The sequence below is a fragment of the Liolophura sinensis genome, chromosome 8 (genome assembly GCF_032854445.1).
Source record: "Liolophura sinensis isolate JHLJ2023 chromosome 8, CUHK_Ljap_v2, whole genome shotgun sequence".
Classification (NCBI taxonomy): domain Eukaryota; kingdom Metazoa; phylum Mollusca; class Polyplacophora; order Chitonida; family Chitonidae; genus Liolophura; species Liolophura sinensis.
The window spans coordinates 43894840-43911482 of record NC_088302.1 but is presented as its reverse complement, the minus strand read 5'-3'; the positions used below and the strand labels follow the sequence as shown (position 1 = coordinate 43911482).

General features: G+C 39.4%; 1 protein-coding gene across 1 annotated transcript; it reads left to right on the top strand.

Moving 5' to 3' along the window:
• The first annotated feature begins 5327 nt into the window (after nt 1-5327).
• LOC135473571 (beta-1,4-galactosyltransferase galt-1-like) lies at nt 5328-6541 on the top strand. Its single transcript, XM_064753427.1, has 2 exons — nt 5328-5347; nt 5572-6541. Exons 1-2 carry the CDS (start codon nt 5328-5330, stop codon nt 6539-6541), a joined length of 990 nt encoding a protein of 329 aa, XP_064609497.1.
• Nucleotides 6542-16643: the final 10102 nt, after the last annotated feature.

The window sequence follows — 16643 nt, the reverse complement described above, 5'->3', positions numbered from 1 at the left end:
TAACTAGTGACAATGAATGACAACGATGAACAATTTAGGGGATTTTCAGTGTAGGTCTACTTTCCTACAGATCACCAGCAATCCATCAATATGTGACGTATATAACGAGCATCCGCTCTATACAGATGAAAATCGGTGAGTTAAATGAGCGTAAGTTCGCCAGGTAATTGCCAACTTGCTTAGTCTGGGCACTCCCATTTCCTCTCACTATACTGTTAACCGCCGTCTTATAAGTGAAATATTCTTAAGTACGGCGTAAAACACCAATCAAATAAATGAAGGCACATAAACAAAATTTGCAAAACTCATGGCTCATTGACTTGGCAGAAGCTTGGACGTCCAGAAGCTTTTAGCGCATGTAAGAGAGTGTAAGCTGAAAGTAACATGCAGAATTATAAAAGCGAACTGGAACATTCGAAGCCTGTAAAGGAGTTTAGAACCTTAGTTGAGAGTTTTATACAAATATAACTAGTGTTTAAACACGTGTGGTTACTTTAGACAATGAAGGAAAAAGCATACATTGTATATACGTAATGGAATACATTTTCCGGCGACATGGCGAGTCAAGTGCGAGCTCTTTGGACCATTGTTCTCTCACAATGCAGGAGCAATATGTCAACAGTTTGCTCGCAAACCGCCGGAGCAATATGTCACCAGTTTGCTAACAAAACGTCATGGCAAAGGAAGTAAATGAACAACAGATTAGAGATTCATTAGAGTGACTCACTTTAGGCCGGCAAGGTTACTGATTGTCAGATGTGTCATTGGCTAAGTAGTTACCAAATAACAAAAATTAGCAGAGAAGTGTGTTTCCATGTGGTGTAGCCTTGTATTCTAATACAAGGTGAACAATTGACAGGAAGATGATAAAGAGACGTATCTGAAATGCGGACGTGCCTTGAAGAACAGCGCCGAAGACAGATTTGTGTTTTCCGTCTAAAAGCTACGGATGAACGATGTATAAAATCAAATGCATTCATAGATGAGCCTCATAAACCTAATAAATACAACCTCCACAGGTTTTATGTAGCCGCTTACAAGAAAGTTATGGTGATAACCCCGAACTAATATAACTGACGTAAAAACCTTTATAAGCGTAACTTTAAGTTGTTTAAATAACAACTCAAAGTTACGCTTATAAAGGTTAACAACCTGGCCCTCTGATCTACAGTCTGTATATCAACGTTGCCTGTCAACAGAAACCGTTATATTTAAGGCGTTAAATTTAACACAACACGAAATCAAATTCCAAGAGTCTCTGTTACTTGAACATAACGTTGTCACATTAATCGGAGCATTAAGTTACACATGCCACTGTCTGTTTAACAGACGAAAATGAGCTGTCCAAAAGCCATACGATGAAATAAATAAAAATAATTTACCGTTTTAATAGAATACCTACACTTTGAGTTAGACTTGCACGCGAAAAGAAATCACACCAAAGCCAAACTTACTGAAACTATACCTTAGTGTACATGTATTTACCAAATGCTAGACGAAATATTTGGGCTTGAACGGCTTATAGCCGGTAATTTTGAGGCCCTGTTCTGATCCTTGATGTATAAGTCGTGTCCCACAATTACACAAAGTTCGTCCCATTTTAAATTATTTTAATTTCCTTTTTAGAACTTTTTTTTACTCTACCATGCTAATGATTGAAAATGGGGTAAAATACCATGTGTTGTTCGGACCACATCTAATTGATGTGATGTTACATCACTTTCTTAATAACAATTTCCGATATTCGTGTATGTGTCTACAGGCTGTGTTGAAATGGAGTAAACCTTTCTGTGAAACCATCTCTGATGAACTACCTTAGGATAATTCTGTACTTAGTTTTAATTATTCTTGTGTCATTTCTCTCTGAGAAAAAAATGTAAAAAATAGTTGTTCTGGACAATGCTTTCTGTTGCTTTTCTTTGGAGGCACAAATTGTTTTCTTTTCACTTATGTACACTTTAAAATTGCCCCGCAAGACGACCTGACATAACTATATATTGAGATAGGTCGAATATAAATCTCGGTATAGAGATAGAAGTGTCTACGTTATGACCTGATGTCTCATCACCTTCTCTTACTCAACATCACTTGGAATAAAATGGTATATAACCGGATCTCCTCTGCACTTGAATCGTTGTAAACATGTTAGCTGTGTAAATTTATTTTTGCTGGTGGCCAAGTTTAGGAGTGACTCACCATAGCTGATAATTCTCTACATTCTACATGAAAGGTTCGGTGTGTAAAATAATCAATGTGTCCTCAAGCTCTCGCATGTAGCGGATTAGGACCAGAATTCGGTCATCGATGTTGCATTCACTCCTATATATATCTTAATACAAAACTCTAACACTGTGTTTTTAACGATTAAATTTATTATACATGTTAATTATACGTTATACTGATTCCGTAATGCAAAATTCATCTTTGATAACTTTAACCTTTGAGGCTGAGTTCAATGATGGTATAATTTCAACACACTCCAAATTTGACAGCAACAATTTCGTAACGGTCTGTAAAGCAACGCGAGCTTTTAGTTTACATAAAGGGGAAGGAACAGTCTTTCTCATCTGCATAAATGTGTGACATAACATTAATTAATGGTTAATTAATTCTTATCTAAGGTAAAATGAATATATCAGCTTTCGGGTTAGGCAGTCCGCTCGCTGTCATGGGACTCGGCCTTACAGCGGGAATATGCAGCCAGCACTGGTCTATATATAGTCTCGTCATTCTTACAATTAGCATTATAATGCAGTGAACAAGTCACAAGTGTCAAATACCAGCATTATAACAGTGTGTGATTTGTAGGTCAGGAGTAACATCAGAAAGTTTCTATACGGGTAATAACTTTTGATATGCCCCTCAAAGAACGTAGGTCAGGAGGTGAATACTGCCACATTAAGTGAGACGGACATGGCGGCTAAGAACGGTAAGCTAAGTTATCGGCATCTCCTTTACATCAACGTTTTTTTTAAATATTATGGAATAAGCTATATCTGAACATTATAACTGTGTAGAAATTATCATTAAAATTAATGGGGGAAAACCAGTTACACGGGTCACTAACTTACAGATTCGTCCACCACCCACCTTGTTTGATCGATACACTTGAAAACATAAGTCTTTGAGTTTTCCACTGCTATGACTATTATTACACTTGGGATTTCTTACAATTATTACATTACATTTGATTCGTCCAGACTTACTTAGGCCTAAACATTAGCCAAACATTCTTGTCCTTTTAAAGGTTTTACCTCTTCAATGCACAGTCTTTCATATAGAAAACTTGGAACGGAGATATTGTGTTATTTACAACACTATCTGATCAAATACAGCAATATACCACAGTGTGATCTGAATATTTTCCGTCTCTATCGTCTTGGTTATCTGAACCCTTCATAAATGTCTGGCGGTTAGTTCTGGTCGAAGGTATTTGATTGGAGAAAACTGAATCAGTATGTGCACAGGATTCTGATCCTCTCAGTCTCGCACTATTCGTTATAGCGACAGAGATCTGTAACCGGGTAGATGAGAACCAACATTTTATTACACATCGGAATGGGTGAATCCTTTATGGCGAGTTTAACAGGCGCCATTATGATAACTGGCAACTGTAAACGTTGTAGAGGTAATACGCCTACGATATAGTTGAGATTGTGACATAATACGTAACCTTAAAGCGTATACGGCATCAGTGGCCTAATGGTTAGAGCAACCCTCTCGAAGTCGGTTTATATATATATATATATAATGAAAAAATATATATATATATTATACATTATATATATATATATATATATATATATATATATATATATATATATATATATATATATATATATATATATATATATATATATATATATGATACAATAAGAAGTAAAAGAGCCTTAAAGCGTAATTCAAAAATAGCCGGTGTCGTTGTTTAGTTGATTTTGCAATAATAATAATTAAAAAAACCCTATATAGCTTAATGAAAAAATTTTGGAATATGGTGACAAGCTTACTGGCGATGACGTGTTTTACTTTACAATTTATAATAACGTTTAAATTGTAAATGTGTTATACACTATGACTTTAATGGAACTACCTGGGTTAAGATGCTGAGTTCATGCTCTTCAAAAGTCTTAAAACTTAATACAATGCAGATTTAAGTTTAAGTCAAGTCTTCAGTTTTGTACTTGGTCCAAAAATAACTGTGTAAAAGTATATTAATATGAACTAAATCTGCTGCTGTTCCATCGAGTCTCTGGAGTAGTATATTGGTTGCTGGGTTTTGTTAAAATCGTAAATATATAATCTGACTGAATAGCCTCGATTGTTCAAAAGTGTAATAAAAGTTAAAAGTTAAATACATATCGGTAAATTCATCTTGTTCATGATCACTAGCGACAGACATTGGCGACATAAAAATGTACACATCTCACTGTACAATACAGTTTGTATATTTTTCACATGATGTCTTATTTTAGGTCACAGAACACGACCACATTTACTCTCCCGCCTCCTTCTTGTCAAATACATCTTCGCAATCATCCTTGTTCTCGGAACATCTACGTGTGTCCTTCTAATCAACTATCAACACTCTACGGGAGCGGAGCGCATCTGGGATTGTGACGCATCACCTAGCAACAAGAGCAATTTTCGACCAGTGGGCTACGGCAATGACACCCACGTGTTTTCCGCCTACCACGACACAATAGATGGCCGCGGTTACATCAGAGTTATCGGCCTTTCGTTGACGGACCAGACAGCCGTACCTCCCATGTACTGTTTAATCGGAGACAAACTTAATAATAAGTGTTATAAAGCAAATTCCTCCGTCTCAGTTATACCAGAGACCCACGGATACAGGTTGGTATAAAGACTAAATACAGCTGCCGTATATATCAGCATATATTAAGGATTAACTCCCTTTGAAGGAACACCGCCTGATTTCATCACTGACCGTGGCGTGCATCATTCATTAGAATGGAAACGCCATTAAACAAACTACCACCACCACCATCCCTTTGAAGGCACCCCTACTTCATTATTATCCTGCTCAAGTAACTGCCATCAGGTATATTACTTTAAGACACAGGCATTTTCTTGGAGAGTACCTTTTAGCAATTTAAATAGCAAAGATTCCCGAGAAAATAATTACCAAGCGTAATCTAGGAGAGTTGTCAGAAAACTACATTAATCATAACTAATCGATGGTAATCTAGGAGAGTTGTAAGAAAGCCACAATCAGTCATAAACAAGCGATCGTAATCTAGTAAAATTATCATAAAATCACATTAGTCATGACCAAGCGATCGTAATCTAGGAGCCACAAAGCCACCATGGGCATGTACACGAAGAAGTGTGTTCTGTGTTCTTTATGTTATGTTTACTTCATTTTTGATGTAAATTAGAATTATAAAGAGATTCAGTTTGGCAGAGTCCGGATATCATATTAAACGGAGAGTTCTTCAAGGGTAATATGGTGAAACGCAATCCAGAGCCCGGTTGTTTAAAACTGGTTTAAAACTTAATACTAGTTTTAACTTTAAGCCAAGCCTTCAATTTTGTCTAAAAAAATTTCAGATATTCCGGTGCATTTATTCTGTGCCCAGTACCACCAGGTGGACATCCAGCGAGCGTTACCATCATAGCAGACAACGTCCCTACGGATTTCCCAGGGGATCGAGCAGATTCCAGGGGCATCACCATCTCTGCGGAGTTACCGGCTGAAGAGTTTCGTATTGTGGCTTGTGTACCGCCGTTACATAGGCGTTATGACAAAGTCAGTCAGCTGATAGAGTTTGTGGAGGTTCAGCGAATGCTTGGTGTTGATCTAATCGTGGTTTACAACCATTCTGTATCTGCCAGGGTAGGTAAAGTGCTGGACAGCATGTCACATCACGGTGTTGTCCACGTTATTCCCTGGGAGTTACCGTTCGATGCTTACCTAGGTGGAGGTTACACCAATATTCATTATTTCGGCCAGCTGGCCGCGGTGAACGACTGTCTGTATAGGTACCGCTCCAGAACTCAGTATATCATCAATGTCGACATGGACGAGTACATTGTGCCTTCACTTGAAGGGAACTTGTGGTTGTGGGTGAACAAGCAGCTTACACTAAACCCGGCAGCATCGGCTTTCATTCTAAAATCGTACCTCCTTTACTCCTACCTCCCGGATCACAAGGATTATTTCCCCACACAAGAGGCCGCCAAGAAGTACCAGCTGGTCACTTTATTGAAAACCAACAGGACAGAAGAAACGCTACCGTTCAGGATACGACCGAAGTATATTTACGATCCGAAGCGTGTGGTTTCAGCTGGAATTCATAACATATGGGGCCATCGCCGGAACTTCAAATCGCAGTACATCCCCTCGGACGACTGTACGGTCTATCATTACAGGAATGCAAAGGTAACCCCTAACCCTAACGGATCTGTAACAGATACGTATTTCCACAGTTTTCAATATGACATTGTGCAAAGGATAGAGTCACGTTGGCGAACGATACGGCGTGAAATGAACCTGACGTTTTCAGATCTTAATCATTGAGAAAAGGCTAAAACGAACAATTGTGCAAGTTTTCAAAGCAAGTGAAAAAAACAGTAATATCAGATTAAACACTGATGGTGGAAGGTTTGAACTGAAAAATTGTTTAATGCTGAAAATAACAACTTAAAAAGCTTTCAATGGAGCCAGTAAATCACTGATTACACACGAAAGCAGACATTGTTCAAGTGTTCCAAAAGCTGATAAAGGACGCAAATGACCACTGAGCAAGCTTTCAGGTGACAAAGGGAATCGCTGGAGAAGAAAACATATAAATGATGCCAAAATCAGATGAAAGAGCATGAAAACTTATTTACAATATGGTCTGTAATATATCGGACTAAAACACTGATGTTGCAAGCTTTGAATTGAATGAGTGAAAAACTATTTAATAATGAAAATAAAAGCAGGAATTGCAAAAGCTTACAATGGAGCCCATGAAATCACTGATTACACACTAAAGCAGTCAGTGTGCAAGTTTTCCAAAAGTTGAAAAAGGATGAAAATGACCATGCATTGGGCAGGCTCTCAAGTGAGAAACTGAATCACTGTTATTAAACATCACTATGCAAAATTATTCATATGAATCTGAGAAAGGATGGAAACAACCACCGTGCGAGTTTTCAAGTAAGTCAATGAATCATGAATAACAGATTTGAACATTGTTCGAGCTTTCAGTTTTGCCCGTGATCAGATTACGACAATAACTGGCCAATGAAAGCTCTCAAGGTTGACAAGGAATCACTGATGACAGATTAAAACAGCCATGGCGCCTACCTAGAGCCTGGCCATTGCTTGTAAATGGTAAAAACAACCAGCTTAGAATGAAATCAAATTCAAATTTTGTCCAAAAACATTCATTGTAAAAATAATATTGTCACTCTAAAAGGTGCTTGCCGGAAGGCGTAAATGTCATTGATCAAATGACAGAAGTGCCTCCAAACGATTAGGCCTCTCCCGTTAACCATCGGTACAGTAAAATATGGAAAGTCTGCCATAATGACTCCTGTTTCATATACGATGATTACGTCGATGTTGTCGCTTTTCTAATAGGAAAACAAAAATCTAATTTCTTAATTCAGCCATGTTTCCTGAAGAGAGGCCTTTTAGCTTGAATGTCTCTATACATTGTATGGACTGAAGGTAAAACAAGCTGCGTGGTCAGGGGAGATAATTTGGAAAGTGAGCTGACGTGTTTGGTAAAATAGATTGATTCGCCCTTTGACTATGAAACACACTATACCATTCTGCGGCTCTGTGGACCGTGCAAAAAGATGCATCTTGGTAGGGGAAATTTAAACATTCCACATTGATACAATCCAAGCTCCTTTAGAGTATTACCCTTTTCAAATGTAGTCATCTGTGACAAACTACATTTGAAAAGGGACAGTCCTATCCTCCACTCTGTTACCTGTGGTATCTAGATGGAATGCTCACGTTTACCTAACGCCAAGCGAGACCGTTCTACACAGCGAGTGGAACTTTAACTGCGGCTGTTACAGTTGTTATGGCATCTCATCCCTTCAGTATGCGTTACCACGACAATTACTCTTGCGAACATTTGGCACGTTTTGTAGAACGGGCCCCGGAATGTTGTTTTTTTTCAAAGGCGAATTCTATCCACCTCATTGTGTCTACATAACCTTGCCTTTATGATTTCAAACAGAACCCCGTTACACTAATCTTTTGTAGCTATTTAAACCTATTAAAATAAATATTATTAAAGTTGAGTATAACTGTCTGCCCTGTACGTCCGACTTCAGGTGAAGTCTATAAAAGATCCCCGCACAGATCATTGTAAAAATAATATTGTCACTCTAATAGGTGCTTGCCGGAAGGCGTAAATGCACCTTTTGCAAGACAGTTCTGTCTGTCTGTCCGTCCATATCCTGGCCCGGTCTAGAAGATGTTTTGCATGTGAAGTTTCAAATTTTTCCTGAACATAGATACATAGGTAACGATGTTTCGCGCCTTTCGGGTGTTTCCATGGTATCCAGAGTACCTACATTTTCGTTAGCGTTACCGTCTACTAGATCTACTATATAAAAACATTAGTAAGTTTGTTCAGGGGTGTACTGAGTTCACCTGAACTCCAGTTTATGTATGCCGCTTTTAGCTCTTCACAGCTATTCAAACTGAAGTTCTTTTAGCTTTGTACACCCGTTTAAAGACCTGAATGAAGCAAATTTTAAAAATTTTATCGCATATTGGAGGATTTAAAATTGACACTTATCCATGCTCTGTGAATTAAATCGGTGAAATTGTTGAAACCAATCTGAGGACATCTGGGGCATAGCTTACGTGTGACATTGGTTCATCACAAGGACATATACTACGTCACCATTAGACAATCTGGTCTAGTTAGATAACCCGATGCCCTGACGCCTTCTCGTGTTATTCCTGACCCCCTGTTGTTCCCTGCTTGGTCGTCAGGCCCGGTACCAGATAGATACCATCAGCGAGACCTACGGGCGAGCACCTTGTTCTGTCAACCAGAAAATCGTCCCTGTCCGTGCATGTGCAATTAACTTGAGCGAAACATATACTCACAGATGTTGTACCAGAAATACTTGGTAAGCTCGACAGGCTCACGGAACTCAACGATCCGCCAAAACACAATTATACATGCCACAGAGTATATATAAGACTGAACATAGGTGAATTAAAGTATTAATACTGCTAAATATATGTATAGTTAGGCCCCACTATTAATAAACGTTTCCTTATGGTGAAGATTTGATTGGACTGTTGTTTTAACAGAGTGCTAAAGAATATTCCACTACTATATGGCGGACGTAAAACTACCGGACTGACAAGCAATTTTTGACGGCTGTAAAACTACCGAACTGACAAGCAATATATGACGGCTGTAAAACTATCGGACTGACAAGCAACAGACGAACTTTTTGACAATCACATGTGACAGTGGGGAGGGCGAGAAGGTGGGGGGGGGGGGGGGGTATACCACAAATGTGGGAAGCAAGCCATCTCTCAATTTTTATTCATTTAACTTTGGAAGAAAAACGTATATATGGACGGGACACCAACACGCCGCGGCTGAGCCAGCTGGGCCTGAATTCTAACCTTTGACATCATTATTCAAGGGAAAATGAACTTGATATGTGAGCCACTGGTCTTTGAATAGTTAAAATATTGTTAACTCATACTTTATTCTTCAAAACCGTAAGTCGTGATTTTGTGAATTTGCCTTAATGCACTAAAGAAGTCTGCAACAAAAACGATATTTTGCCAAGGCATCCACGAGTTGGACTTGTAAAAACAAAAAAAAACAAAAAAAATACTGTACCGGTACCGATCTACGCTAAGATTATGTACATATTGGTTTAAATATATATCATATTTGATAAGACAAATGAAATATAGTAGAAAAGCAACGAACTGTTTTCAACTGTGTGTAAATTTCGAACATAAAAATGATTTAAATTAACAAATCGTATTTCGGAAGTAATGCTAAGCTTCTCCACCCTCTGGTTAAGCAATACCCTGGACGGCCAACTCCAAACTCCTCCATAAGTTTGCCATTCTTTATTTGCCTTGGGTGCAAATTTCAAAAAAAAAATCAAAACGCATCATAAATGTACCCCAGACAGGATATATGCTGGACAGAGTGCACAGTGCGGAATGTTGGAGCATAAGAGGAAACAATACAGAACCAAGAATAGCTTTGAACGAACGTGTCTGTTTGCCCACGCTCAAATACGGTATAAAGTGAATATCATGTAGTGGTTTATGATAAAACTTTTCTCCTTTATGTATACTCCGAAGTATTACTATACATAACCTTCGTGCGGTAAAAAACTTGAAACTGATTGAGCAATTCATCAGAATATATGCATTTTAAAGCCAGCAAGGTTAATATATAATGTAGCGAAGTATAAATGCAAAATAAGAACAAAGACTTTCTGAACGTAAATGGGTTTTTATTTTCAGTTTGTCAGAGATTGCGTCAGAGTTAGATGTTTATGGTGTAGGTAGCTAGATATATAGACAAAAACCCTATCAAAAATGTTTAATTTATATGATTGGTGTTGTACGCCATAATTAAGAATCACTTCACCAGTACGATGGTGCCCAGCATTAAGATGGGAGGAAAATGGGCAGAGCCCTGGGAAAACCATCGACAATTCCCAGGTTACTGACAGATCGAAGTAGTTGGTCCCACGACAGGAAACCGCCGACATGAAATATTGTTAAGAAGATTCAAGATTTGAACAATGTGATTTGCATAAGATATGAAGACAATGTCGTCCATATACGACTCTTGTGTATACATAGGCAGGGTTGTCATTTCCAGATCCTGACTTATTACTTATTCGACAAGGAGCCCCAAAAATGTTGTTTTTATAAACAGTATACAGGCGAGTGTTTTTTTAGTTCTCTTTTCTTCGACAACTGAGTTCACCAGTCACGTGACACATTATTTTAACCAACAAAACGATGGAATGACATACAACAAAACAATGAATCTGTCTTCTATAGGAATGTACATTAATCCAGTGTTAAATACGCCGGCAAATGGGAACTTAATTGGTTATTGTTTTTAATGACATACTGAAGATTTTATCAATTATTTCATGACGGTAATTTTTTCATGGCTGGAGAAAACCAAAGTACCCAGGCTAATCCACCAACACTTGGTAAGTTACTGACGAACTTTCTCAAACGTGACGTACAGACATTCTGGTGAAAGACAAGTGGTATTTAACGAACATAAGACAGCGCAAACGGCCTCACGAGCGTCGCCCACCACTTATTTTCACTCAGGCCCCACGGACAATGGGAGTAAATATACAAACTATGCAAGTCGGGTTTTGAACACGCACGTCGTGTGTCCTAGCGATTTACTCTTTACTAACATAGCCATGTTAAGCGCACGTAGTGCTAATGAGCCCAGCCTACGGAGTGTCCCAGTTCACCACAAGTCACTTGCCTTGGAATTTTACACCCAGAAGCTCATTCTGACCCGATAAATTATCCCTGCGCTAAAATATAACTCGTGGTATGTACATCTCCTCTCGATTGGTCGGTGTAATTTTCTAAACAAAGACCGCCACTGCTACCATAAATAATTTCTAACCCTCCCCGATGTTTAAATGTGAGTAAAGTACACACTATTATTAACGTTAAGGCTTTAAGTATAGCAATGTTGTTTAGTTATTCTGGCCATGTGTCAAGATATATAAACCCTGGTAAACCGAGAACCTTCTGATATACAGCCGATTTGTCAGCAAGGGGAGTTTGCTGGAACAGCCTCCCAGTGAGCTGACCAATCAGTAAGGGGTAATAAGGGCATAGACATGCCATAGCGGATGGCCACTTTCTTATTTACCTGACCCGTTCAGGTATGGGGCAGTCAGGCCCCCGGCGAAGTGACACGTAGAAGGATTTACGACCAGAACGTGTGGCTGCCAATAAGATTTGGAGCCCGTGTAAACAAGCAGAAGTCAGATCGTTATGTTTGTTATTGGCCCTTTACACGGCTCAAGTTTCACTTATCACTTCCACTAATCCGGTTATAGCATAACCCAGGACGGATCCTAGCTAGCTGGTGCGCACCTGTGGGGGCTTCAGGCTGATCAGTAGGTATACACGATATACCAAGGACTAGTCATACGGAAAACTTTATACTTTGTATGCTGGACCAGACAGTTCATTCCAGGATTCAAAGATAGACATTTATTCTGAAAGCTCTAGGAAAAATTTATACTGGAATAGAGCAAGCAGAAATATGTATGAATCTTGGAAATCCTAACAGTGTATTTCTAAACATGGGCATTGACAAAAACAGGTCGCTAATCTTCGAACTACTGACGGTGTAGTTTTAACTGAGGAAAAAAACCCCAACTTCCCGACTTCCATTGACCAACGGAGTTGAACTCTGAAAACGACATTTTTCAGCCAGCTCCTTCTGCAAATCAACATGTCCACTCGTCCTGTTGTTGAGAGTTCTACTGGCCACATCTTACCGAGGAAACCGTTACGCTTATCTTCTCGTCAACTTCCTCCAACACTTCGGTCACCACGCCATCGGTTTGACAGGCAGGATGACCGACGTCCCAACTACCATGGCCCCCGCCAAGCCACCCCTAAAAATGGCCGTCGTGTTGCCAGCGCTTGGACCATCTGCCCTCAGTCGGATTCTACCATTGACAAAACGTCGGAGGACACTGCTGGAGCATCAACAAAACTTAAAACCGCTGGACTTTTTGTGTTTTCCGTGAAGCACGAGGAGAGCTTGGAAATGAGACAGGCCATAGAAAAGTGTATGCGGTGGGTAGAAGGTTTACCAGACAAATTTTCGGGACTAAATGACTTATTACCGCCAGTGAATTACGATGTGAAGGCGGAGCATCAGAACTGAGAACAGATAATGTGTGTGGATGTGTGTCGTGGGAGTGGAGGCAATTCTAGTCACAGCAGCATAAAAAAAACAATTTTGAACGTAATTTTTGGATTGTTGGATTGTTGCCATTGGATTGTTGGTAGATGAGTTGTCGCTGACACGTGTTTATGGAGGAACCGCTGAAAAAGGCCTTTCCAATTTTATCGGATCGAGAAACTAAGAAAGCTATGATAGGATTTTTTTTGCAAAGACTGACAACTTGCTATCCGAAAATATTGTGAAGATAATTTGTGCGAATTTATACATTTCGTCAACTTCATCTGGTGTGAGTACCAATTAAAGATGAAACCCATATCCTCCGGAAGTCGTGCCTTTCCGAGTCGTAAATATTCTGAAACAGACTTGATATCTTGACAATTCCATATATACTGCAGGTAAATTGATGCATTTTATGCAGATAGTAAATATCAGTTGTTCCGGGGATAGAAGTGTAGTTTAATATGTGTCGAGCTCTCTAGTAATTTATGTATGTTATGTATTGTTAATCATTTTTACAACAAACATTATATTCTGTTCACAAAGTCAAGAGATGACAAGAGATGCCTATAAAACTTGCTAATATTGAATTTTTTTTCAATAAATATAGAAGGGAGTTTTTAATGGATTCTGATATAAAATGAGTATATATGAGTAGTTTGAGATTAGCATGATTGATTGGTGTTGGATTTCTCTCTGTTTAAAGTCGCTTTCAAACAATATTTCAACTCCAATCCGGCGGTGCTTTTTTTTTTTGTTGTTAAAGGGAAGAGCTAAGGGTAGCGATACCAACAACATAAGGGCACTGAAGCACAGCTGTGTGGTTGCATGTATGAAACAATGGCAATCCAACCGAACGCTCTATATCACTATGCCATCGCTCATGTCTGCTGAATATCCTATAAGCCTTACAGAGTTTACATACAAACTGGAGAATTGGTGGTAAGTTACACGCAAGTTTACACTGGATTAATATCGGGCTCTCCAGAAAACATGGTAAAAGGCGTAGCTCACGATAGGGTGTGGTTACACAGCAGCCTCCAGTACTTTTCATCTCAAACATCTGACACTGCCATTCGTTTGGTAATATGTTGACCTACTGCATTGTATTTATATGCACAACAACTTCACAATATTTTACCCCTCCACAGGAAGAACATTTGATACGTGTGCCTTGAATTGTTAACATTTAAGATTTTATAAAAAAAATTAGTGATCGAAATTTTTACTATAGGTGATTTAAATAACAGTGATTTATAACAGCACACATATTCACCGGGTTCATTTATTGTACGTGTATAAACCTGTATGTATTCTTGAAGATAACCTCATGAAACAAAACAGAAAATGTTTTTTATTTCTTCCGGTTTCTTTTGGCTAACAGTGCTGTTAGAGTTCAGTGTACCTGTAGCTGGCAGACTTCAACAGTTAGGCTTGTGGACAGCGCCATTCCGCCGATCAAAAAACGCGGTCAGCCCGTTGCGTGGTATTGCGCCCGGTCCCACAAATATTCCATGCTGAAAGTGTTAGGTCGCATTGTAACATGACAAGTTCCGTTTCTGTTGACACTTTTCTCTGTTCTATAGCATGTTCGGAATCAAAAGGCCTGTGTACAACACTCTGTCACCGTGCTGTTGGTAATCGAGCGTGGAAGCTTTGTTCGTGGGCGATAGGTTTAACTCGTTGCCTGATATTAACCATCATTTTATCAGCTTGGACAAAGAAAATGTTGGCCCCTCCAACGTATCAGAACAATGGTCCCAATGGCTATCAGTTGGCATTTTACAGAGTACACATGGACACGCTTCGTCTCATTATAACAACTAGATCGCTTCACAGCTTGAGTGGAATAATGACACGGCACTGCGAGACGTTTCTTGCTTGACTCTGTTTAATCTCTATCCATGGCATGACAAAGTATCTTCGACATGCCTACAGTCTGAAGACAACCGAATCAGCAAATCCCGATTGTTCACAAAGCCACAAAAAACATTCATTATAAGAAGAGCCGGTCAAAACTGTCCCGGAAACTCCATCCATTATTACTTTTCCCATTTAGATGTCTCGCCTGGTATCTTTCTTTTCTGAAAATAGTCAAACGTCTTCATATTGGAATGAGTAGACTATTACTAAAATCTTACCGGTCCAGTGCATAGCGTGGTAACTAAGATGACTCAAACGCCTGTCTAACGTCGTGGCTTTCCCCAAGCCCGGTTTCTTCCCGCCATAATGCTAGCAACCGTCGCATAAGTGAAATATTCTTGAGAAGGTAAAATACAAATCAAATAAACAAATTCATTGTCAGACTCAGTGAATATTCCTACAGAAAGAAACCATCTCTTGAGATTCTTGAGGATCAGAATAATAAATGATATCAGTAATTAATAGACTGATTGATGTTTAATGACATGGTTAAGACTTTGCCATTTATATGATGACTGCCAGTTTTATGAGTGAAGAAAACAGGAGTGCCTTCGGTCCAACGAAAACAACTAAGGTGAAAAAGGTGATTATGTATACAAGTAAATAGGATGAAAACATACGATAAAATTACGATATTTCCTTACAGTACACACGATTATTGCAATGGGCGTGTATTTGTCTCGTGCTTTAACATGCTTAACTCTGTCTACTGAAACTCCAGAGAAAGTATTAACAATACATATACTATGCATAGGCGGGATGTACACAGGGCTAAGCTTAAAAAATCGACTGTTTCAATTATTCAGATCAATGAATGTGTGGCTCACATTTAGTTTTAAGTAGGAATGACATCATTACACCTAGAATAATCTTATATGAACATGTGCCAACTATTGAAAAGAGGGCTATCTAGCTGCAAATATAACACGCCAAGCCTGTCTAGTAAAGGTTCTGTTTGACCCGACAGTAAACACAGATAACACTACGCTGATATGGAAGACGAACAGCGCTAATTTCTACTGGCATGGAACTCAACGGCCAACAGAGCTAACGTTTTGTTGACATGGAACCCGACAGTCACCACAGCTAACGTTTTGCTGACATGGAACCCGACAGTCACCACAGCTAACGTTCTGCTGAGATGGAACTCAACGGCCAACAGCGCTAATTTCTACTGGCATGGAACTCAACGGCCAAAAGAGCTAACGTTTTGTTGACTTGGAACCAGACACTTAACACAGCTAACGTTCTCATGACTTGAAACCCGACACTCAACACAGCTAACGTTCTCTTGACTTGGAACCCGACAGTCAACACAGCTAACGTTCTGCTGACATCGAACCCGACCGTCACCACAGCTAACGTTCTGATGACATGGAACTCAACAGCCAACACAGCTAACGTTCTGTTGATATGGAACCCCACAGTCACCACAGCTAACGTTCTGCTGACATGGAACTCAACAGCCAACACAGCTAACGTTCTGTTGATATGGAACCCGACAGTCACCACAGCTAACGTTCTGTGGACATGGAACCCAACAGTCACCACAGCTAACGTTCTGCTGAGATGGAACTCAACAGCCAACACAGCTAACGTTCTGTTGACATGGAACCCAACAGTCAACACAGCTAACGTTCTGCTGACATGGAACCCGACAATCAACGCAGCTGACGTTCTCTTAACTTTAAACCCGACAGTCAACACAGCTAACGTTCTGTGGACATGGAACCCGACACTCAACACAGCTAACGTTCTGCTGACATGGAACCCGACACTCAA